The sequence below is a fragment of the Neomonachus schauinslandi genome, chromosome 8, assembly GCF_002201575.2.
Source record: "Neomonachus schauinslandi chromosome 8, ASM220157v2, whole genome shotgun sequence".
Lineage (NCBI taxonomy): Eukaryota > Metazoa > Chordata > Mammalia > Carnivora > Phocidae > Neomonachus > Neomonachus schauinslandi.
Window position 1 is genome coordinate 32,135,945 of NC_058410.1, and position 25,415 is coordinate 32,161,359.

At 40.4% G+C, this 25,415-nt stretch overlaps 1 protein-coding gene across 1 annotated transcript; it reads left to right on the forward strand.

Moving 5' to 3' along the window:
• Window positions 1-5,824: 5,824 nt before the first annotated feature.
• Window positions 5,825-8,846, forward strand: CCN2 (cellular communication network factor 2). The gene is made up of 5 exons (XM_021693168.1): window positions 5,825-6,046; window positions 6,156-6,378; window positions 6,534-6,785; window positions 6,918-7,129; window positions 7,510-8,846. Exons 1-5 carry the CDS (start codon window positions 5,975-5,977, stop codon window positions 7,804-7,806), a joined length of 1,056 nt encoding a protein of 351 aa, XP_021548843.1. The 5' UTR covers window positions 5,825-5,974; the 3' UTR covers window positions 7,807-8,846.
• Window positions 8,847-25,415: the final 16,569 nt, after the last annotated feature.

The window sequence follows — 25,415 nt, forward strand, 5'->3', positions numbered from 1 at the left end:
AAATGAAAAAGTCAATTCAAATATACGTAGAGTGTAAAAATGTCTGTGGCATTATGTTAAGCAAAACAATACCATCTTGGTTTCTGAGAAACAAATAATCTAAAGAAAACATCATGGACACAGGCACTAATAAATGTTTGGTTCTTTCTTTAATATTTACACAGTGTACTCTTACCTAAGGATTAGTGGTAGCTTTTATGTTTTCACTGAAGAAAGGACTATTTGGACCTCCTTTCCCCCATGGAAAAAAAAAATGGAATGAAAATGATAAAATGGAAATGAAGGGATCAGATGCCATCATGTGACTAAAATAAGCTGAGTGTAGAATTTCTTTTTATGTATCCTGAAAACTATGATTAAAAGAAAAACATTGTGATATTTCTCCCATACAGATGACATGCAAGAGCATAAGACAAATAAAAAAAGTTTCCTTTGTGAAGTATCTCTGTCAATTCTGAGCATCTAATCTGAAAAATAAAGAAGTAGGATTTGATTTTGTGTAAGCTCTTAACAAAGATCTAACACTTTAAAATCCTTGCAAAACTGAATGGTGTTATAAAGTCAGACTGTGATGGGCTTTTAAAATCAAGGCTGAGTTGGGCTTAGTCTTAAAGGCAAGGAAGAACCAGTGAAAAACAGAAGAAATTGGTAAATTTAAAATCTTAATACATTATGTAAAAGTACTTTCATAAATATGGTGACCTGGGGCTGAAAAATAACCTTGAGCAAGCGGGAAATTTGGGCTCTGAGAGGACTGGTACCTTCCCTGAGCCTATATGGCAGGTATAAGACGACAGGTATGGAGCTCATATCTCCAGCCTTCTAGCCAGTCCTCTGGCCCTACCCAATGGTTTTTGAATGTACTCCAGGGAGAGACGCCTGGCTGGCTCGGGTGGAAGAGCATGCGACTCATGATCTCGGGGTTGTGAGTTCGAGCACCATGCTGGGTGTAGAGGTTACTTATATAAATAAATAATTAGAAAAAAAGAAAACACATATCCAGGAAGCCCTGAAGTTGTGAGAAGGGGCTCAGGCTTGTTGGTAGGAGGTGGGAACACATTTCAAAGGGTGAGCTGATGGGGCCTGTCTTAGTTTGCCCCACCTCCCTATACCTCAGCAGAATCTCTAGGGACACATTTACATCACATGTCAATTTTACACTTGTCCTTTCAAAAATTTATCCTTTCCCTTTCTCCCATTCTTTGAAATAGTTATCTAGTCTGAATGCTCTGTTCTTCCTAAACCTATTGATTTGGTTTCCCCAAATCACACATTTGAAAGAAAGGTTACCTCCCTTCGTTTTCATTCTCTCTTACCACCTCAAGTATCACCAAAGAGACTCTTCCCATTTGGGCTGATAAAACTAAGGGCTGTAAAGACTTGGGGTTGCTAAACTAGTAAATTCGAGTCGCTAATATGTCAGGAAAAGTATTGGAGACCCGTCTCTACCCGTAGTAGCATCCACGTTCTCCAGCATCATCTCAGATTAGTGCGAGCAGACTAGAGGCAGCGCAGGATTTTAATTAAACTAATAACGTAAGTGAGACAAGTAGTAAACTGAAGAAAATGTCATTAAAAAAAAAATTCCTTTCCTTTCTCACTCTAACCTTCAACTGCATCTACAAGCAAGTAAACGAACAGGCAAACATAAACACAGACCGCATGGAACAGCCTTGACTACCTTCTGGACCAACACCTTTGCATCAGAAAATATCCCAAGAAAGTCCGAGAACTAATTATAAGGAGGAAAGAGCAGGGAGGAAATGAATGTAATTTAGATAGTAAACATCCGCACTTCTTTCCCACTTCTGAACTCCCAGGGAGTACGCCCTCTCTTTAACCTTCATCTTAAGCAAATATATAGCAATGCAAACCAAGCCAGGGTCTCTGAAGATTTTAGGATAATATTTATAACTATTTTTCCAAAAGCTGTCTGGCATATCATTTTTTGGAGTGGAATTCATTGACCTGATTGAATTCGAGGCGTGCTAGAAACATCCGAAGCCCACTCCCAACCCACCATAACAACAAACTGCTCCCTGTCCAGATGCCCTTATACAGCCAGACTTCCTATAAATCTGACAGCTCAGTGTATGCATTGCGTATGGGTCTTGGCACTGAGTCACATTCCTCCGGTATGTTTCCCTGGGAGCTCTGATTTCCGCTTTGAGGGCTGGCACAGACTCCGACTTGCTCTTATAAGAAAATGTCTATGACTGAAAGTTGAAAATGTGCAAGATTCCTTCTTTAAGTACACAAACACTCCAAAGTCTGGCCACTTTCCTGTCGTCCTGCCAGGTTTTCTCTATGTCTGATACCTGATCAAATAACCTTTTTTTAGGGGGGAAAAAACAACAAAAAACATAAGAGAAGGAATGTAGTACATCCACAGCTGAACATCTTACAAGACTTAACCAAACGACCTGCACAAGTGATGCCTGAGTAGACACACACATACCTTATATAGCTCTGTAAACAGGACTCAGTGGCCAACTTCATGAATTCCTCATTTAAAAAAAAAAAAAGCCCTCTAAAAAAGCATTTGCTAGATAAACACTTGCTTACAAGACAAAATTAGTGCATCTTAGCCATTTTGCACACAAATTCAAAGACCTTTCTCTCCCAGTTCTAACCTGCCGTCAGTCAAAAGGGTTGGGATAAGTCAGAGTTGGACAAAGTTATAAGAAGCCACTATTTCCACTTTACCGCCCAGGTGCACACAAACATTTGCTGAGTCATTTATAATAGTGCAAGAATTCAGATCCCATGGCATGAGTTAAGGATGGAGCGTCAGCCTTTCCCTTTGAATTTCCTGGCACTTGATGGTCCCCATAACACAATATAAACATACTTTTGAGTCTGTGAATATCTTGGGTGTCTTCTCATTCCCTCTCTTTATTTGCGTGTGTGTCTCTCCATGTCTCTGTCTCTCTCTTTCTGTCACTTTCTTAATAATGACCTTTCATTTTAAACTCTTCAAAGGAATTTTGATCACAAAGCCTCAACCTAACCTTATAATGCACAACATTATTTTTCTATTCTGAGATTCCATGTTCTATATATTTCAGTATATTTTCTCTTAGCCAATATTAAAATCATCCATTTGGAGCCTAACTATGGACTTTTTTGAGACTTCAAGGGACCATGTGAATTTTATAGTAAAACCAAATTCTTTTTATAATATGTTTTGTTATTTTTAACAACCCAGCAGAATGGTAGTATCCATGCTACATTTGTGGAGAAAAAGAAAATCAAGAAAGATGGCGGGGCGGGGGGCGGGGAGACATCAACTCCTAAGATTTCAATCCAGTTAACCATCATTAAATCCTGAGAAATAAAACATTCTCATTATCATCATTCTAATAATGTCAACTTAGAAATATGGCTCTTCCTTCCCTAAGATTTGTGAATGGCAGTTCTAAGAATATAAACCAGGTCACCTAACTGTAAGCCAGTCCAGCAATTTATCCCTTCCGTGAATGAAAGTCTCCACTCTGCTGTACGTGAGGCTATTGGTGGTGGCTCTCAGACTCTCCAGGGCATTCAAAAATTCTCAACCATTCTCCCATCTACCTCACCCCTGCAAGCCACAAGAGATCACCACCGAACCCACATCCCACCTTAGGTGAGGCTCCAGCTTCACATCCCTACCCTTCCCCATCTACCACACCTTCCCAACCATTAGTGGTAGACATAATTCGGGGTTTAGGTCTTAAAAGATTTCACTGTGGCTTCCCACATATTTTGGACTTTTAAAATCATCCACGAGGGAAGAAAAAGTTGGGGGCCAAGTTGCCTTTAATACCCATGTGGCTATTAACATAACTTGGAATGTTCCGTCTTTAAATAGGAACTTTTAGGCCTCTTCTCTTTGAGGAATGCTTGGAAAGAACACTGAATAACAATGTTGAAAATTCTTCCTGAGCTTCAGAGCCCCCCTCCTTGCTGGCCACTTACGCTGTGGATAGGCAACTACACTGTACCACATGGGCACTGCTTGGGGAGGTAATTGTGTACAGATGATGTGGTCGATGCTGAAGCTGGAGTGGTTCTTTTCTTCTTGGCTCTTTTTCAATAGAGCGAATTGAAACATAAAAATGCCACCAGTTTAAACAGGCTGTTTTCAAATTATAAATCTGTAGTGTTGCTTCTGAATGCTCATCTTTGCATCATAAACAGGTGTCTTTATCTTAAACCTATTTAGTGAAATATCAACAACTGAAATGAATTTACTTACTGGTAACACCAGTGTCAAATGATGTGGCAACACAACAAAAAAAAAAAAATGCCAGGGCCCTGAAATCACTCTTTTTACATAAAATGGTAACTGGAATTATTAACAACAACAACAACAAAAAGCAGTTAAACAATAGATTCTAGATGAAGGCATGCTAAATTAATTAAGTCTTTAGTGAAGCTAACTAGCAATATTAAGAAATGGAAATGTGCTTAGACTTTATTGGCCATATTTGACTTCTGTGCACAAGCAGAGAGAATAAAACCTGTTGTTTCCTTGACCTGATCTTACTCCACTAGGCTGCAGGCTCCTTGGATATTAAGAAGTCACAATTACTATTCATAGAAGTGTGGAGAGTTGTTACTAAACTATATTATTCACTGACACTCTTAGTTTATAACCAGAAATAATAGGGTACACTGTTCTTGTTATATTATCAGATTTTTTACTGCAAGACAAACCAAGTCCAATCCACATTCGAAGACTATAGGTTTTAGTATTAAAAAAATCACTCATTTCTCAAAATACAGTTTGTATTTAGAACACCCCAAGTAAACCCCAAGCTTCTTGCTGGCTCTCCTGTCTGGTTCCCCTCTCTTCCCAACACCCAGAACCTCTACCTACTCAACACATAATCATTTGCTCTGACATAACAACAGACCCACTTTTCTGGAAATACTGATGCGCATTCATCTCTTTTTTCCCTCCCTATACCCCCAACAATAAAACTGTTACATATATTAAGAGAACACAAAGCAAGAGTGCTGGAAATCTCCCCCAGAAAACTGCATCCATAGTCTTGACCTCTGGCTTTGTTCTCTTTCTTGTCCCTCAATAGGCATCCAAACTGTTATCTCAAGTGAGAAAAGATCAAATTCCTACATCTCCAATATGGAATGTAGACTTTGCAGGTAGGCTTCTTGGGGATTTCATCTGGTCAAAAGCAACTAACTCCTTTTCAGCTCTCTGAAGAGTGTCAAAGGCAGACAGCCTCTAAAATTAAAATATTATAAAAATAATAAATAATAATAAATAGGAGACCTATTTATAGGAGACCCTTCCGAATTTTTTAGGGATCCCTGCTGTTAGCCTCTTTGGCTACCTACCTCCTAAAAAGCATTTATGTCAGTGGGTAGAGCGGGAACAGCTATTAGAAACAGAAGGGAGTGGTATAAAAAAATAATAGTAATTGCTGATGTGTTTTTCAATGATATAAATCAGGAGTGGTGCGAAGAAGCAAGGGTTTTCGAAAAAAATCCTATTTGGTGCTGGAAATACTGAGCCTTTTTTTTTTTTTTTTTTTTGGTTAGCTAGAGTGTGCCAGCTTTTTCAGACGGGAGGAATGCTGAGTGTCAAGGGGTCAGGATCAATCCGGTGTGAGTTGATGAGGCAGGAAGGTGGGGAGGAATGCGAGGAATGTCCCTGTTTGTGTAGGACTCCATTCAGCTCATTGGCGAGCCGGGGCCGCCCGGAGCGTATAAAAGCCGCGGGCCGCCCGCCTCAGCCTCACACAACAACTCTTCCCGCTGAGAGGAGGCAGCCAGTGCAACTCCAACCCCGCGACCGACCGCCATCCCCCACCCCGACGGCAGCCGCCCCGGCCGACAGCTCCCAGACCTCAGCTCGGAGCGCCCAGGCACCCACCTCCGGCCCGAGCCCGCGACCCAGCGCCCGGACCGCCGCGCCCATCCCGCCGCCGCCCGCCGTCCGCCGTCCGCCCCGCCCGCAGCGCCCACCATGTCCGCCGCCGGCCTGGGCCTGGGCCCCGTTCGCTGCGCCTTCGTGCTCCTGTTCGCCCTCTGCGGCCGGGTAAGCCCAGAGCCCTGCGGCGGCCCGCGCCGGGGGAGGGCGTGCGGGCGGGGCAGGGCCCAGGGCGCCGAGCGGCGTGCGCCCGCTGACCGCCCCCTCCTCCCCGCAGCCCGCCGCCGGCCAGGACTGCGGCGGCCCGTGCCAGTGTGCGGCCGCGCCGGCGCCCAGGTGCCCGGCCGGCGTCAGCCTCGTGCTGGACGGCTGCGGCTGCTGCCGCGTGTGCGCCAAGCAACTGGGCGAGCTGTGCACCGAGCGCGACCCCTGCGACCCGCACAAGGGCCTCTTCTGCGACTTCGGCTCTCCGGCCAACCGCAAGATCGGCGTGTGCACCGGTAAGAGCTGCGGCCCGCCTCCGGGGCCTAGTGTCCCGGCCGCCGCCCCCCCTCCCCCCCGGAGCCCTGCTCCCCGCGCATCCCCGACTCGCCTACTGCTACCGATGCCTGACCCTTGCATCCCCCCGCCCCCTTGTTCCCTTCCTCTCCTTCAGCTAAAGATGGTGCCCCCTGCGTCTTCGGAGGAACGGTGTACCGGAGCGGAGAGTCCTTCCAGAGCAGCTGCAAGTACCAGTGCACTTGCCTGGACGGGGCGGTGGGCTGCGTGCCCCTGTGCAGCATGGACGTCCGCCTGCCCAGCCCTGACTGCCCCTTCCCGCGGAGGGTCAAGCTGCCCGGGAAATGCTGCGAGGAGTGGGTGTGCGACAAGCCCAAGGACCACACTGTGGTTGGCCCTGCCCTTGCCGGTGAGTTGAATCGGCCTCAAAGTCAGTGTTGTGATCCTGCCCCCCGGGGGCTGACTCCTAACTTTGCCAAGGGAAGAGGGAAATGTCTTATCCTGGCGTCTTACCTTGTGTTTGTGTGCCCTGCTCTCACAGCTTACCGACTGGAAGACACGTTTGGCCCAGACCCAACCATGATCCGGGCCAACTGCCTGGTCCAGACCACAGAGTGGAGTGCCTGTTCCAAGACCTGTGGGATGGGCATCTCCACCCGGGTTACCAATGACAACGCCTTCTGCAGGCTGGAGAAGCAGAGCCGCCTCTGCATGGTCAGGCCTTGCGAAGCTGACCTGGAAGAGAACATCAAGGTACATTTTCTGCTCCTATTAACTAATTTTCCTGGAATCATAATGGATAGGATCAAAGTTGGCTCTCACCGCCCTGGTTATTATAGACCTTTTATCTCCAAAAATATCTAACCATTGAGCTGTTTTGCTGGAATGAGATGTTGTGTAATAGGAACCCCCAGCTTTCCACTATGAAATTCTCCACCCTCTTAGTTAATTCAAGACATTCCAAGAGAGGCTATGTCTATTTTGGGGAAACTGGCAAATGAGACTCAAACTTCCTCTCCTCAAAATACAAACAAAAGTCAGACAACTTAAGACTAAAACAGAGCTTGAAGAAAGCCACTCCCCTTAATAGAGTCATTGATTTTTTTTTTCCCCTTCGGCTTTGTCTTCCTTAGAAGGGCAAAAAGTGCATCCGTACCCCCAAAATCACCAAGCCGGTCAAGTTTGAACTTTCTGGCTGTACCAGCGTGAAGACCTACCGTGCTAAGTTCTGTGGCGTGTGCACGGATGGTCGGTGCTGCACCCCGCACAGAACCACCACTCTTCCTGTGGAGTTCAAGTGCCCCGACGGGGAGGTCATGAAGAAGAATATGATGTTCATCAAGACCTGTGCCTGCCATTACAACTGTCCCGGAGACAATGACATCTTTGAGTCCCTGTACTACAGGAAGATGTATGGAGACATGGCGTAAAGCCAGGGAGTGTGAGAGACATTAACTCATTAGGCTATAACTTGAACTGATTCACATCTCATTTTTGTGTAAACATGATTTCAGTAGTGCAAGTTATTTAAATCTGTTTTTCTAACTGGGGGGGAAGAAAAAGTCCCACCAAATTCAAAATATTGTGCCATGTGACCTTCAAATAGTCTATCAACCCAGACACTGGTTTGAAGAAAGTTAAGACTTGACAGCGGGACTACATTAGCACATAGCACCAGAATGTATACTGAGGTGTGGCTTTGGGAGCAGTGGGAGGGCACCTGCAGAAACGATTGTCATCTTAAAGTAGCATGTGCCTGCTCTTTGGAGTGTAATTGAAAAGGAAAACTTTAGCATGCTCACTGACCTCCAGCGACAGCTAGGATGCACATTCTCCAGGCTTCCTGAGGCTGGGTCAAGTTCTTCTTTAAGTCAGAACAGCAGATTCCGCTCTGACATTCTGATTTGAATGATACTGTTCAGGAATCAGAATCCTGTCTATTAGACTGGACAGCTTGTGGCAAGCGAATTTGCCTGTAGCAAGCCAGAATTTTTTTTTTATTGATATTGTAAATATTGTGTGTGTATATATATATATATTTGTACAGTTATCTAAGTTAATTTAAAGTTGTTTGTGCCTTTTCGTTTGTTTTTAATGCTTTGATATTTCAAATGTTAGCCTCAATTCTGAACACCATAGGTAGGACGTAAAGCTTGTCTGATAATTCAAAGCATGAAATGGATATTCAAATGGAAATTCTGCTCATCAAAACAGATTGTTTACTGAATATGAGGCAGTGATGTCCTTGGAAGTCTGATCTGTCAGTTTGAAATGTGGTAGCCTCACTATTAATGAACAAATGACCTTTATGAAAACGCGAGTGGCTCTGTATAGCTGATCAGTTTTTCCACCTGGAAGCATTTGTTTCTACTTTGACTATGACTGTTTTTTGGACAGTTTACTTGTTGAGAATGTGACCAAAAGTTACATGTTTGCACCTTTCTAGTTGAAAATAAAGTATATATTTTTTCTATAAAAAGTGTGGCTATTCACTTACTCTTCTAAATATTTGAGTTTTCTTGAGTATATAGGGGAAGCTTTTATTTGTCTTAAAACAATTCATCTATAATTTTTTAAATCTCATATATATATACTGATAAATTGGTTAATCAGTTCAATAGAATTTTACATAAACCTATTTCACACTGAATCAAGTGTCACAAACTTGCAGGCATACATAGTGTGTGTGTGTGTATATATATATATGTATATATATACATAGTATATATGTGTGTGTGTGTGTGTGTATACAGAGTACACGGGCATTTTTTGTTACCTTCACAGTACTTTATAGACATTTAAATTCAATTTACTTTGGATAACTAGTCAAACCCCTATTGGTTACACTTGGTCTTGTTTACATTTAATACCCCTGGCCATTGCAGGCATTTAATTTACAACCTTTCACATCACAAACTAGTCTATGTGCCTTATACATAGGAAAGGTTTTAACTATTTTTTGAGTTTGTATGCTCTACTATAGATCTATTTCTGAACTTTAATAATTTCACTGCTAAATCTGCGAAGTATAAAATCTGCATTTAAATGGAACCATTTGATAAGTTGCATTTTTGTCTAATTCTGTTTTCAGTTGCCATGATAACCAATCACAAATAGATGATGGCCTAAGTAGAAAAGGGGCATAATTTCTATTAACATTAGTAGAAATTTGTCTTAAAAGCAACATCTCCATTGCCCTAAGCTTTGGACTATCAGATTTCAAGATCAATAGCTTACCAAGTAGTTGGTAGGTGACAAAATGAAATTGTTCAGGAAGCCTGGAAATGATACTGGACCTAGCCAGGCCTCTTCCAAAAAGTCAACTGAAGTAAGTGGCAAACAAAAATATTCCAAAGACAACTGAAAGCAGTTTTCTCCAGATCAGTATAGCTGTGGATTATGGGGGGGTGGGGGGGGTGGGGGTTGCAGACAAACTAACCCATCACAGGGTGATTAGCAATGTTGTAGTGCCCATGTCATTCCAAGAGACAAAAATACATCTGAAAATAAAGACTAGTTCTACAAACAGTGTCCATGCCACAAACCAAAGGGAAAACTTCCCGTGTTCAAAATGTGCAAAGTATTTCTGGCCAAAACACTGGACTTGTAGGATACACCCACATTCGTATATAGCAACACTGTCGGCAGCTGTACGCCACTTCCCCAAATAAACCCACATGTACGCACACAGACGCACATGCACACATACACACACACACTGGCTAGTCCACATGTTCTTTCTGTCAATATACTTCTAGATGCAAAGATGAAGGGCCATGGTAAATGAGCCTGAGTGTTCTATATATTTTTTAAAGATTTTATTTATTTATTTGAGAGAGAGAGAACACAAGCAGAGGGACGGGCAGAGGGAGAGGGAGAAGCAGACTCCCAGTTGAGCTGGGAGCCCAACACTACGGGGCTCAATCCCAGGACCCTGAGATCATGGCCCAAGCCAAAGGCAGATGCTCAACCGACTAAGCCACCCAGCCACCCCGAGCCTGAGTGTTTTAAAAGAATTTGAGAATTCTGGGAAGATAGAAGTAGTAACAGAAGCATAGATTTTAGATTTTTCAATTTTCCACATAAAAACAGAGTAACTATATTGCAACATCAAAATCCCATGGACAATATTTACAACAAAATTAGGTGGCAAGGCATCCCTTTAATCCTGAAACGTTAGGGGGAGAAAATCATCAACCGCCACAAGATGTGCACTGTGTCAGCATATGTGTGGGAACAAAGAGATGCAACAGGATATCTGATACTTCTGAGAAGAGAGCTCCAGAGCAGCCAACAGTGAAGTGTGGGAGACCAATTTGAGGGTAGGGGTTCTGCCCAGTCAAATAAATCTTACAAACCAGAGTTCTCTCCCACGGGAGCATTCCATGCTCGTGGGAATGGAATCAAAATTGAGCAGATCAGAGACAACAAAGACATTGAAAGAGAAGGTCTAAGTAAAAATGAGGAGAGAAACAAAGGTTCAAAGTCTGAGGAAGTAAAGCTGCCATATTTATAAAATCACACGAAAACAATAAAAGAGGGATGTCTGTGAAGTTCGAAAAGCTGTCTAAACCAAGCGTCCTTACAGAACAAAGTTCAAGAAAACTAATTTCACATAAAAAATAGGAAAATGAAACTATCAAAGCCAAATCCCATACATTATTATATGAAAATAATAAAGGGCAGAATAAATCCTTACAGATAATAAGAGCATGTCAGAAATACATGCCCAGAAAACACATCAAAACTGTATTATTTCAAAAGAACATTAAAACAATGAGAGTAGACATAAATGATAAAAAGGAAACAACTAATGACATAAAACAGCAACATATGTCAGAGTTAGTAAAACTTAGAAATATGTCGATAAAACTCAGGAAGGAATTGGAAATAAAAAAAATATATCAAACAAGAAGGAACACAAGAGTGAATAAATATCACAGATAATTCTTTAAGAGGAATAGATGGTTAGGAGGAGGAGGGAAATTTTTTAAATAAAAAAAAAGAATGAAAGTGTTTCAAGAAAAATTGATATATATTGTAGATAAACAAAGAAGATCTAACATATGGATAGTAGGAGTGCCTGGAGAAGACAACAAAAGCTATAGGTCAAGAAGACTTTACTGAAATAAAAAGTGATTTGAAAGCACATATTGAAAGAGCGTGCCATGTACCTCATAAAACCCACCAACACCAAGATATATTCTAGTAAAATTTCTGAAATATAAAGAAAAAGGAAAAACCATCAGAACATCTAGGCAAAGAGAACATGAATCTTTTAAGTAAAAGGAAATTAACTCATCATCAGACTTTTTGACAGCAACACTTTATTTATTTATTTATTTATTTATTTATTTATTTATTTATTTAAGCAATGCTTTATACCAAAAAATTGGATTAACATTTAGGATACTCAAAGAAAGAAAATGTGAATTAAAGAAATTTTATCCTCCAGAACTGACATTCAAGACAGACAAATTGACAAAAACATGCAAGAATTGGGGTGCCTGGGTGGCTCATTTGGTTAAACAGCCAACTCTTGGTTTCAGCTCAGTTCATGATCTCAGGGTTGTGAGATCGAGCCACGCATCTGGGTATGGAACCTGCTTGGGAGTCTTTCTCTCCCTCTCCCTCTGCCCCTTCCCTGACCATTCTCTCTCTTTCTAAAAAAATAAATAAGTAAAATAAAATAAAAATAAAACATGTAAGAATTTACAACATTTTGTTCCTGTGGGCCCTTTCTGAAAAACCCTATTAGAGAAAAAGCTCAGAAAACAAAAATATCTCAGAGATACTAATATAAAAACTAATATAAAAACATCAAATATAGCTTATTTTGAGGACTAAGATTCAATGAAGGTTAAAGAGGAGAACACATAGTGTACAGGGCTATACAGCATGTTTTGACAGCATAGAATGCAGCCACATAGGGTGGGGGAGAATGGACATAGCGGACACCTCCCCCCCAAATATTTAACTGCTTTTATTGGTGGTGGTGGTATTGTTATTCAGAGACTGTTGGGTGTATAACATGGGACAAAGCAAGCGAGCCATTATGGATATTCTAATTCTATCACTAGTGTTGGTGAGTACTGGGATTCCTAGTGAGGAAGTCACAAAATACAGATATAATATAAAAGTGGTTAGGTTAAATTCCGTATTTCTTAATTTGAACTAGAAATATCAGCATAAACTTATGATGTATTTTATCTCCTAACACACACACACAAACACGCACACACACATTTTTTCCTACATCCGCTCCCTGAAAAGACTGAGATATAACGACAACTCAAGAGGAATAAGCATTCCTAGGCCACTATCGTGCTCTTGAAATACTATTTTCCACTAAAAGAAATTAAGGCTTCTTGGAGAATGGCTTATTCCAGGTCTAGCACAAGGAATGTGTAAGATAAATACATTTCATCAGGGATTATCTTTTCATATTGGATAAAAATGAAGCTAAAAAGGACATTTAAGACCATTTCAAAAAGGTACAGGAGGCAAATTTAAAAGACTCCTATTAAAGATGGGGCAATTTGGGGCGCCTGGGTGGCTCAGTTGGTTAAGCGTCTGCCTTTGGCTCAGGTCATGATCCCGGGATCCTGGGATCGAGTCCCGCATTGGGCTCCCTGCTCAGCGGGGAAGCTTCTTCTCCCTCTACCCCTCCGCCCTGCTTGTGATCTCTCTCTCTCTCTCTCAAATAAATAAATAAAATCTTTAAAAAAAAAATAAAATAAAGATGGGGCAATTTGAGTGGCTGTAAGGATAAGAATTGCAGTACATTAAGATCATCAACTGTCCTTAAATTTTTAGTTCATTCTGATAGTTAAAGAAAAACACCTAATTGGTGAACTGAGAATGACAGAGAACCTATTCATTATACACAAGCTCTCTGATTATTTAAGTATCAGACTTTTGGTACTCTACACATTTCACAGTGCTCAGAAGCGCTCAGCCCAACCTGTACCAACCCCAGACGTAATTCCAAGATGACTTTTAAAAGAAATAAATCTCTTAATTTATGGTGATCATCTCATGATGGTTAGTTTAAAGTAATTTTATATTCTTTTAAAATAATCTTCTGTATTTTTCCAAATTCTCAGACATGAACACACGATTTTATAATCAGAAAAAGATTTTTAAAATCTTTCAAAAAAATAAAATAAATCTTTCATCTCCTTACTAAGTCATAGCAGAGAATATAACAACATGTGTTTGAAGTTTTCATGATTTGGGATTTAATGAACTGTTCACGATATATAAATAAATAAATGGCTTAGCTATTCAAGCCACTATTCCTTAATTAGCTGTGTTCCTAGGAGCATGTGCAACACGCATGTAACCTCTAGAGAATCCACATATATTCATACATATCAGTGTATTTTCATACCTCATTCTCCCATGCCACAAATAAAATCATGGAAGATTTTTCTTCATAAGTTTTTAATAACTATTCTTTACCTCACGAATCATACTGATTGTATATAGACTGTTGCTAAGACTAAGAATAAACAGTGTAAAATATATCCTTAAAATACTAAATCAGATTCCAAATCCAAATATAGGATCCAAAGAAATAGACATGAAGACCCATCTTCGATATCAGATGTTTAAAGATAGTGAAAAAAGAGGAAGAAATGTCAAGTTAGTAAGAAATATTATTGATTAATTAGAATTTACATGTCAAGAACATAAAGCATATCATGACTTGCATTAGTTCAACAAATGCTAACAGTTTTTGTCAGCACAGTGAACGTATGTAATTCAGACCAATATAATAACTGGAAAACTGTATGTCAGTATCTACTAGAGCCAAATATATAACTACCTATGACACAGTAAACTTTCACTCTTAGATATAAATCCAAGAGAAATGAACAAAATGCATGAACAAAATTCTCAAAGCAGTTCTATCCATCCCAAAGCTGAAAACAACCCAAATGTATATCAACAGGAAGATGGGTAGAATGTAGAATATTCATACAGTGGAATAATATACATCAATAAAAAAAGAACCACTGACATTATGCCGAATGAAAGAAGCCAAATACAAAAGTCTGTATACTGTATGATTTCATCTATATGACACTGAAGAATAGGGAACACTAATTAATGGAGATAGAATTCAGAATAATGGTTACTTTGGGAGGGGGCATGAGAAAATTTGTTACACATTTATGAATATAGATTTCAATTAAAAGATCTAAAAATTAAGTAAATAAATTCAAACACCTTTTTAAAGGAAGATTGTCAAAACATTAAAAAGGATTACGAAGGGGTTATTTTTTCCACCTTTATAGTATTCTAGATTTTCAAAATTGTTTACAAAGAATAATTATACTTTGTAAACAGAAAAAAATGTAAATCCAAAATGAAACTAGTGAATAGAAACTGTGGAAGTATGAAATTGATGTTTATTTAATGGGACTCAATAAACATCATTTAATTTTATTTATTTATTTTTAAAAGATTTTATTTATTTGACAGAGAGAACACAAGCAGAGAGAGAGAGGGAGAAGTAGGCTCCCTGCTGAGCAAGGGGCCCGATGTGGGCCTCGATCCCAGGACTCTGGGTCATGACCCGGGACAAAGGCAGCCGCTTAACTGACTGAGCCACCCAGGCGTCCCAACATCATTTAATTTTAGAGCACAAGATTTCAAGGTATCTGGAGCTCCATGTGAAAAGTAACATCTCACTATGTAAGTTCTACTTTAACAATAGGAGTTATCAACACATTACATTATGTGCATGTGCATTTCAACAGGATACAGCAGGCAAATGGATATAAAATACTACTTTTATGAAAAACAAAAACTGCTCTTATCCATACCACCTTTACCTAATTAAAACAAGCAAAACCAAAAAACTAGAGACACGAGTTCATGAAGCATCCTGGGGCAGAGCAAAAGCCAAAAGAAGGGAAAAGGAGGTAATACTTTCAATAAGTTTTATTCATATGTGAATAAACCAAAATTTCAAACCAAGTGCAGCTGTCTATTTTTTAAAAATCATTACTCTGCATAGACTCAGTTTCATACAAGAAAGTAGGCTTTACGAATATCACTTAGGGTATTGGGGTCCTTTCCCTGAAATGACTGGACTATAAAATAAATACTATAGTAATTACATATTTAGTCTAATTAATAAAGACAAAGGGAATAATAATAGGGTCCCTGAATCTAATTGGTTGAGAAACACCTGTAGTCATTATCTTGCATTTTCAAGTGACTTCTAGTCAATCATCATCATCATCATGAAAAAAACATACAAAACACAGGAAGTATCCAAATCTACATGCTGATATGATGGGTGCTATACAAAAAAAAAGAATTTAGGAAACACAGACAAATTTAACACAAAACCTTATATAATCCAAAATTCAGTAGAGTAATTTGAATTGATAAATTGGGATCAAAATTTTTAATTCAATTGCCCATATGAAAAAAGTTTGAATTTATACATCTTCATTCACTGTTAGCAATGTTTTTCAATCCAATTGATACTGATTTATTCTGTTCAGGATTGAAGTCCTTTAAAATGAAAACCCTTAGCATTAAAAATAAAAGATAAACTATCGTCTTTTTTCAGATGTTCTTTTATATCATTCCAGAGGATTTTTTCTAACGAGAATAAACCCAACTCAGTTTTTTTTTCTCCCCACTCCGAATTCCTCTCTAGCTAAATTTTTTTCTGATTCGTGATCAGTATTTCTTACACTCTTACTAGTGAGGTATTATAAAGTACTGAAAATGGCATTAAATCCAAGGGTTTAGGAAAATTTTTCTACATGACTGCTTTTTTTGTTGCATTTTATTTATTTGTTGATTTTTAAAACTTCATCCATAATTTCAGCTGATGAATCCCAGGTGAAGATTCTTTCATGTCATTCATAATTTTTAACTCGGGGTTAATAAGCAAGTTTGTATATTTATGTTGAGAAACGCTAAAAGCTCTGGGGCAATTTCCAGGACTGTGTTTGCATAGATACCTCAACATAGAGACATGGTGGGAGAAGGGAAGCATGTGGGGCATGAGCCAGACTCTATAGTTTCATGGGGTTTGGGAGGGAGTTGTGGGCTTTATAGTGTGACTTTTAGGAGATAAACTTCTAGGGAAGATGGGTCCTCCGGGAGCTCTGGGAAAAGTCAGTTCATGTGTTCTGCCTCAGTAATTAGCAAAAGAAAGTGGGAAAGGCAGCAGAAACAGCAGCCTGAGTGCTATTATACACACTCTTGGTTCATTCATACAATATTGGTGGCTTTCATTGTTTTTTGGTATGAGTTTTTGTCAATTTTCTACAATCTGTTGTGGAAGTCTTCGTGTCACACTATTCCAAACATGGTATGGTTGTCTCATGACCTCCTACACACAGAGACTGTTCAGCTAACTGGAGTACACAGTGGACCCCACAATGAGAAAAGACACATCAGTCTTTCAAGCCAGAAGCCCAGCATCTCCACGCATGGGATTCTTCTACCAGAGGTATGTACAGTAGCCAGTGAGAATGCAAAGAACTCTGAAAGAACAGCGTGGCATTATAACTGCCCCTAAAGCCTTAATAGGCAGCCTATGAAGACCTGGCCTTGAGGAATGATGCTGGCAGTCTAATGTTCCCGTTAGCCACTGAGGGAAACCCAGAGCTTTTTTGAGAAGTTCTTTAGGATTCAAGTCCTTTGAAATTTAACTCTTTAGGTTTTAATGGGATTCCAAGGAAATAGCAGTCAGGAGCTACTGGCGATCACTTGGAGCAGTGTTCACCAGCAGCAAGCTCTGCTGAGCCGTACTGCCACTGGTTAGGACCTGTGACAATATGGGTGGCCACTGGAAGTTGCTGCTATGGAAACTCATGCTAACCACTGTTGGAAGTAGTGGCTAGAGGAAACTATCATTGCCAAGAACAACAGCCAAGAGGCTCTACTGGGAGATGTTGACTGGAAGCACCATTGGGTGTCCCTAATAGAGAGCTATGTCTGGGATCATCTACCTGAGTTTGGGGAGAGGAGGTGGTTTGTTTTGTTTACACATGCTTAGCTGAATCATCTTGATGTTAGGGGGAAAAAGGAGTACTATCGGTCTTATTGTGCTCTAAACTAAAAGCATCATAATTTCCCTCAAGACCAGCTCCTCCATGTGATTCTGTATTTCTATTAATAGCACTATTAATCTACTTGCTTCCCAAGTGTAAACACTCCGTTATCATGGCATCCTCCATTTCTCTTCTACCCACGCTAAAATATTTTAACTTCTGTTTATAAATCCATTTGTAGGCAAGTAGTCTCAGACCCAATCACAGCGGGCTCCATGCTTTTCTGAGTTTCACCTCCAGGAGGTCTCTGAATATTGAAGGAAAATCCCCTCTTGTTTCATTCAGAGGAAAGGGAAAATAAACCATTTTTAAATACACCAAAGCACTCTCTTCCTCTTAACAAGGCCAACCCTCTGGAGAAATTATTTTACCAGAGCCTAGCCTACTGGGGTTTTGTCAGAACCTAACCTACCTAGAGAAAGATAAATACCTAACTCCAGAATCCTCTAGCTATGTGGCCACACCTAAGGAGTGAAAAACAAAAACTGAGAAGTATTGGTGAAGTTCACAGGGGCACAAGCTCACCAAAGGACTGAGACCTAATCATAGGTCTATAGACCTAACTATAGAATGCTTCCCCTCCCCCTACACCCTATGACTATCTTACTAAAGGCTTATTTACTGTAGTTCCTTTTATTCAATACATCATGTGTACCTTTCAACAAAAAATTATAAATCATAGGGCACCTGGGTGGCTCAGTCAGTTAGGCGTCTGCCTTTGGCTCAGGTCAAGATCTCAGCGTCCTGGGATGGAGCCCCACATCGGGCTCTCTGCTCAGCGGGGAGTCTGCTTCTCCCTCTCCCTCTCCCTCTGTGCTCTCTCTCTCTCTCAAATAAATAAATAAAATCTTTTAAAAAAAAACCAATGTCTGCTCTCAGACTACAATGGAATTAAACTAGATATCAGTAATAGAAAGCTAGAACGTCCCCTAGTACCTGTAGATTCAACAATACACTTCTCAATAACACATGGGTCAAAGAAAAAAAATCTCAAGAGAAATTTTAAAATATTTTGAACTAAATGACTAAGTAGAGCTTCCTGAAGAGCCCAAGTAGTCACTGGGTAGTTCTGTCACTTCTGCCCCTTCTCTAACCTCTCAGATGCTTCAGTGAGCAGTGGAAACTGCTGAGGTCTTTCTTTTCTCTCTCTGACGGCTTCATAAACTGATACTGGGATGGTCTTTTCTCCATCGTATTTCACCTTGATGGTGAAAGCTACTTCGGCAAGGTATCCTGTCTTCACAAATCTCTAGACAAAAAGTAGGTACCAATCTCTATTCACATGCTTCCCAACTGAAAAAATTCTAAACCATCTCCCAACTTTCCATGACCATCATTCTTATCCCAGATCTCACTATTTTTGCCAGCGATACTTGTTTGGGACTGCTAATTAGTTTTCCTGTTCCTCCACAATTCTCCTTCATTACGGCCACCAGCTTAGTATCTCTGGCCCCATAAGTTTGATGCTCCAAAACAGGAAGCAAAACTTACTGTCAAGGTAAACACTATCCTTTCAACATGGCATTCATGATCTTCTACAAATTGATATCAAAGGACCTAGTCAGAATAATCTCCTGTTACTCTTGTACACTGCTTATGCCAAAACCCAAACTGGACTTACTTGTATTTCCCAAATAGTTTCATTCTGAATCAATCTAGTCCCTCTAACTGCAAAATTCTTTCACTGCTCCTTCCATAACGTGTGTGTATACACTTATGTACACATCTTTTTATCCCAAGGTTTTATTTAAACTCCAGTTAACATACAGTGTAATATTAGTGTCAGGTATGGGATTTAATGATTCATCACTTATATACAACACCCAGGGCTCATCAAAACAAGTCCTGTCCTTAAAACCCATCACCCATTTAACCCATCCTCCCTGCATATATTTATATATAAATCAACCCTAACCACCTTTTAAGCTCTTCCCAGAAGTCATTTCCATGAATCCTCTCACCTTCAATGCCCCTTTTTCTTTTAAACGTTCTACCAAATGCTCTGCTTATAACTGTATTATGTCACTTATGTCAATTTTATCCATATTCTAGTTCTTTGCTGTCCAGACGGTAGCCATAGACACATGTGGCTATTAAATTTGAGTAAATTAAAATTAAATAAGATGTGAAATTCAGGTTCTTTGTGACACTAGTAATATATCAAATGCTCAGGAACAACATGGGGCTAGTGGCTTCCATATTGGATGATACAGATGGAGAACACTTTCATCATCTGTGAGCACAGTCAGCTTTACCCAAAGAACCTAGGCTAAAAGCTGGGGGATGATGGTTCCACCAATGCAGGGATCAGCTGTCTTTTTCTGTAAAAGGCCCAATAATAAATACTTCAGCCTTTGTGGGCCATACAGTTTCTGTCTATTCAACTCTGCCATTATAACTTAAAAGCAGTCATGGACATTACATCAACAAATAGGGATAGCTATGTACCAATAAATATTTCTTTACAAAATAAGGAGATGGGCCAGATTTTGCCTACAGGCCGTAGTTTGCCAAATCCTGCACTAGAGAGAAACTGAGGACAATTATGTACTCAGGATGGTAGTCAGGCAACCGAAACAAATACAAACAACAAATGTTCACTGCATGCGTAGCGTCGTATAGATATGCCTGTTTTTCTGGGTCTTTGAACCATCTTTTCCTTTATAATGAGAATCTTAACAGATAACTTTCGGGAGGCTGCTTTTTTCCCAAGTTTACCTGGATTCAAATTAAAATGGTCTACTGAGTATCCAGTGGCTCTTGCAACTCTTGGAACTCAGGAGAAAAAGTGACAGCCATCACGTTAACAAGCCTGTGGGCAGTAGCAGCTCCAGCAAAAAATGATTTGCCTCTAGACTACAACAATTTGATATGCTAAGACATGTAATATCCCCCCCTCGGCTTCCTCCAGATAATGTGCTTCTTTCCCAATCTTTCCCATGACAGGTAATGGTACTGCCTTTTACCTAATCATACAGGTCAAAAGCTGAAGTGTCACCCTTGAATTTTTTCTGCTCACACTGCAGAGCGAGCCAGTCTGCAAGTTCTATATCCAAATTACACTGAATCTGACCCCTTCTTCATACCTTCACTGCCACAACTCCTCTCCATGTCACCACAGACCCTCTCCTAGGTTCCTCCAAGAACCTCCCCATTGGTCTCCCTTCTGCTTGCTCTTCTACTATCCTTTCTCTATTCAGCAGCGAGAGTGATCTTTCTCAAGCATAAATCTTCCCATGGCTTCCCATTAGAATAAAATCTTAATTCCTTAGCATAGTTCACAAGGCTTTCATGATCTAGACTTTCTCAATCTTCCCAGCAACATTGTCTTCTTCCATTCCAGCAATGTTGCCTTCTGGCCATCCATTAAATGCTCTGAGCTCAGCCCTGTTTCATGGCTTTTGAACTTTCCATTCCCTCCACGTAGGCAGACCTTTTCCCAAGAATTTCTAAATCCACTAGAACAGGGTGTTCTCTTATTCTCCACCATATCTGTAGGGTAGAGAACAGTACTTGAGATAGTCAATAAATATTTTCTGAATGAATGAATAAAGAGAATATGGTAAGACAAATGAGGGCAGATATATAGACAATGGGATGATGTAAAAATGTGCCGATTAGTGCAATAACTCCAAGGTTCCAAAAGACAGACAATCTCTCTGTTTAGTTTCACTGGTGCCTGGTCAGATGGCTACATTAAGAAAACTTAAAAGTAGCATTCACTGGATCCGTAAAAATAAACCAGAAACAACAGCAACAAATCTTTGTAGTTGCTACTTTGCTGTGATCCATGAAAGGTTGTATTCTCTGAGTCAAAGTATTTCATTTATCTAGAGTTCAAAGAAGAACAGCTTCCCACTGCAGAGAAATAAGGACCGTGCTAAATTAAGCCATTGGGAAATGAGTTGATTTAATTAATGCTGATTTTCTCAGAAGTGCAGAAAGAATTTTGCAAAGAATTCCTAACACTAGCAAAATTGGCAACAAAAAATGTTTCACACTTGTAATTGAAAAACATAAAATGCTTACGTCAGTAAATCCCAAAAGATGTCATTAGGGACAAATAAGTACCTTTACTGGCCATTGAAACAGCTCCATGACGTCACTCCCGGTGTCCCGACACGGCCTGTTGTGGCTGCGTGACATGGGTGGCACAGGTATTAACTTTAATGTTAACTTTCTAATTCGGTACTAATTACTGTAAAGTATGCACAGCATAATTATGGAGACAGTGGAACATGCTGGTTTTCTTTATTGCTGATTAATGCAAAAATCTTTCCTTTTCTTTTTTTTTTTTCAAATTAGACCAATGAAAGGACAATGAGAATAGCCCTCTCTCTCTCTCTCTCTCTCGGGGGAGCTTTCTTCCTGAACAGCCGCATTAATCAGCTCTCCTGGAGTGACAAACCAACCCCAAATCTCACGGCTTGTAACAACAAAAGTTTATTTCTTGCACAATTCCGTGTTAGCAGCTGTACCTCAGCAGGTGTAGCTTTGGTCTCATGTGCCTTCTCATGCCAGGAGCAGCCCCACAACATCATTATTAGGCTGAGGGTGAGGACAGGAGACAGCCTAATCACACAACGGCCCTTAAAGCTGTTGCTTGGACGTGGCATTCGTACTTCCATTGGCTGAAGCAAGTCACGTGGCCAAGCTGATACGGGCAGGAAGTGTGTTCTACCCATTGGCTGACTCAGCAAGTTACATGGCAATGGCGGGGGGAGGGGGGCGGGAATGGATACACACCCTACCGGGAGGGGAGCAACTCAGTGGAGACAATAACGCAACCTCCCCGAAGAACCAGTAGCGTGGTCATCCTAAGTAACCTTCCCCGGATTGACTATGCTGAATTTTATAAAGTTGGAGCTTCTAAAGCCTCCTACAGTTTTTAACTCCTTAATTAAATCCTTGATCTTGAGCTCCATTCTCTTCCTCTGTTCAATTCTGTTCTCCCATGGGGGACAAGGATTTAACCCATCTCTTTTTTGTAGACTATACTACCAACCTACTAGGTACCAGACCCACTTGTCGTCTTATGTAATCCTCTGTGAATTCAAATAAATGGAAGTCTGAGAGGCTAGTGAAGTTGCCAAATTTCTCACTGCTAGAAATTGATATGTCCACGATGTGAATTCCACTGACTTTCCAACACATCATACTGCTACTCTGTGAAGTTGCCTTGTCCAGGAAAGGGAAAGGCTGAGTATTGGCTGGGTGGAGAGCAGTTTCCAGGGTCATTTTAAGGCCTTGGTAGGCTCTGAATTCTTTTACTGTGGAGGTTCCTCTCTGCATCATATAAAACATATCAAAACAAACCCTCAAAACATATCAAAACAAACCCACACTAAATATAATTTTCGGCTATAAATTTTTTTGAAAGGATGTTTATAATTTTACTTTTAAAATTATTTGGCTACAGGTAGCATTTGACTTATGGTTGGCCATGATTTGTTAGCTATTACTATGTATACTTAGGAAGTATTTCAAAGTAAGAAATCCCAACTTCCAAAATTCTATTCAAATGCAATGAAATTTATATAAATACTAAAATTGACAAGACAGTTGACATACTGTTATATTTGTAGATTTTAATTAAACATTTATTACTTTCAATTTTCTAGTTTTTTTTAAGACTCTATTTATTTATTTGACAGAGAGAGACACAGCGAGAGAGGGAACACAAGCAGGGAGAATGGGAGAGGGAGAAGCAGGCGTCCTGCTGAGTAGGGAGCCCGACCCAGGGCTCGCGATCCCAGGACCCTGAGATCATGACCTGAGCCAAAGGCAGACGCTTAACAACTGAGCCACCCAAGTGCCCCTAGTTTTTTTGTTTTTGTTTTTGTTTTTTACCTCATTTGAAGCCCATACATATTTTTTTTCCAGGACTCAAACATTTTTCTCAGCCTCTGAAAAGCTCATAGGCTCCAGGATTTGTGCCTATGTTGCCCAATGGATTAAATAGCTCTGAAGATAATTTATCCCGGAACTATTCTGGGTGAGGAAAAATGCATTCTCAAATCATGGAGCCCAAGACAGAGCTTTGAGAGGAAACTAAAATAAAAAGTCAAATATTGTCCAAAGATCAAATAAAATCTATGTGTGAGACATCAGGACAAAAGTGAGAAATCTGAGATTAAACCTGAGGAACAGGAGTGAAAGGGAGGAAGAGGGAAGAGGGTACCTACACAGTGAGATCAGTGGAGCCTCTGTGGCCTCTGTGGAGATGGGCCCTACTAAAAAGCTGGCATTTAAGAATAGCATATTTTTGTGGTTGACCTGGGGCAAAAAATGTGCCTTCACATTCTCACCCCAAATGACTATTCCCCTGGACTTCAGAACTCCTGCACTGACACAGTTCTTACCCTCCTAAGTTTTCTGAGAGCTATAGCTCCCCTTCTGGGCTCCTTCCTTGCAGGAGGGACTCCCTTTCTTGAGGTCCCTCCCTTGGACCTTTGGCTGTCCTGAACTTTGAATGAAGGGCTGTTGACTCCGATCCTGGAAAAGACTGTATCTTTTCTGATTTTCTTTTCCAATCTTTCTTGATTGGACTTGTTTAATGGAAATCATCTGTTCGGTTGTTGAGACAGATTCCTTCTGTGGGTGAAGTTGATTTCTGCTCCCAAGATTCAAAGTGATGTCCACATCCACTCTCACTCCCTTATACTTACACTGACTTACTCATAGAGCCACGTGGCCTCAATGATTAAAGGGTTTCTCTGACTGTGCTGGAACAACTCAGCCCTCTAACCTTTCCCATTTCCCACTGGATTCATGTTTCCAGTCTGAAGAAGACCACTATGTTTTCATTTGATTTCGAAGCAGAGACGATTGATATATCATCGGCAAAACTGTTTCCATAGCTTCTCTCTAATGGTAAAATCAAGTATCTCTTTACCTAATGCCTGCAAAAGAACTTCTAGAACATATTTTTTTTTTAACAAAAAAAAAATCTTTTTCACCTTTGGTAATGATACCCTGATTGATGAGGACCAAGATTATGAGTTTGATTCTCAGGCCTCATCTCATCCCTTTTTCACCATGGAGGATGAAGATAAGATATTTTCTCAAGCTGTCTCTGATCAGGGAGCTGTTACGTAGCTGTCTGTCCATGGTGAAAGCTTTTCTGAAGAGAAGTATCATCAGAGACAACTTGGCTGCCTGCCCCGAACAGATGTGGAGGAAGGTTGAGGAGATGGAGCAGAGCGCCTCATAAAGGAGGCTGAGGGAGGGAGAATCTGGAGCTGAGGATGCCCTGGATGCCCCAACCCATCCCACCAGGCTTCAGGTGAGGAGGCATCTGACCTGACAGTATCACTGAAGGCCACTAGCTGTGCACCACAGTGTGAGTGGTGTCCCTTCGAATTACACAGTGCACCATCTGTGTAATTGTACACTGAGGACCTGACAAAGGGAACTCAGCCTAGCAACAGAGAAATGGTGTTGGAAGCAGGACAAGCCAGCAGAGGGCAGAGCCTCCGCTGTCCTGGGTTTCAGAACAGGAAAAGCCAACCTGTGAGGTTTGGAGGTGACCCTGCAGTCCAAACTTGATGGGAATAACTTTACCACTGCGATGTCTAGGATGGTAGTTGTTGAACACTTGAAATGTGCCAAGTGTAACTGAGGAACTAACTTTTAAATTTATTTAATTTTAATTAAGTTAAAATTGATATTCAATGCAGTTGTTGGAAAATTTCATGTGACTGGAATAACTTGGGTATATGAATCCATTTTTCAGCTTTAAATTTACACAATCTAAACATATCACATATTTGTCCCCCAAATTTAGTGTCTAAATTGAGATGGGCTATAAATGCAAAATACACACCAGATTTCACAGACTAAGTATGAAAGAAATGTAAAACATATCAATCATTTTATATTAATATCATGTTAAAATAATAATGTTATATTGGGTTAAATAAACTACATCATTAATTACTAAAAATTAA

What these genes read in the sequence shown, in the direction of transcription:
- CCN2 (XM_021693168.1), top strand. Translation starts at nt 5,975, where the DNA reads ATGTCCGCCGCCGGCCTGGGCCTGGGCCCCGTTCGCTGCGCCTTCGTG. An exon ending in TGTTCGCCCTCTGCGGCCGG is followed by an intron (nt 6,047 to 6,155) that starts GTAAGCCCAGAG and finishes TCCTCCCCGCAG; the next exon opens with CCCGCCGCCGGCCAGGACTG. An exon ending in ACCTGGAAGAGAACATCAAG is followed by an intron (nt 7,130 to 7,509) that starts GTACATTTTCTG and finishes TGTCTTCCTTAG; the next exon opens with AAGGGCAAAAAGTGCATCCG.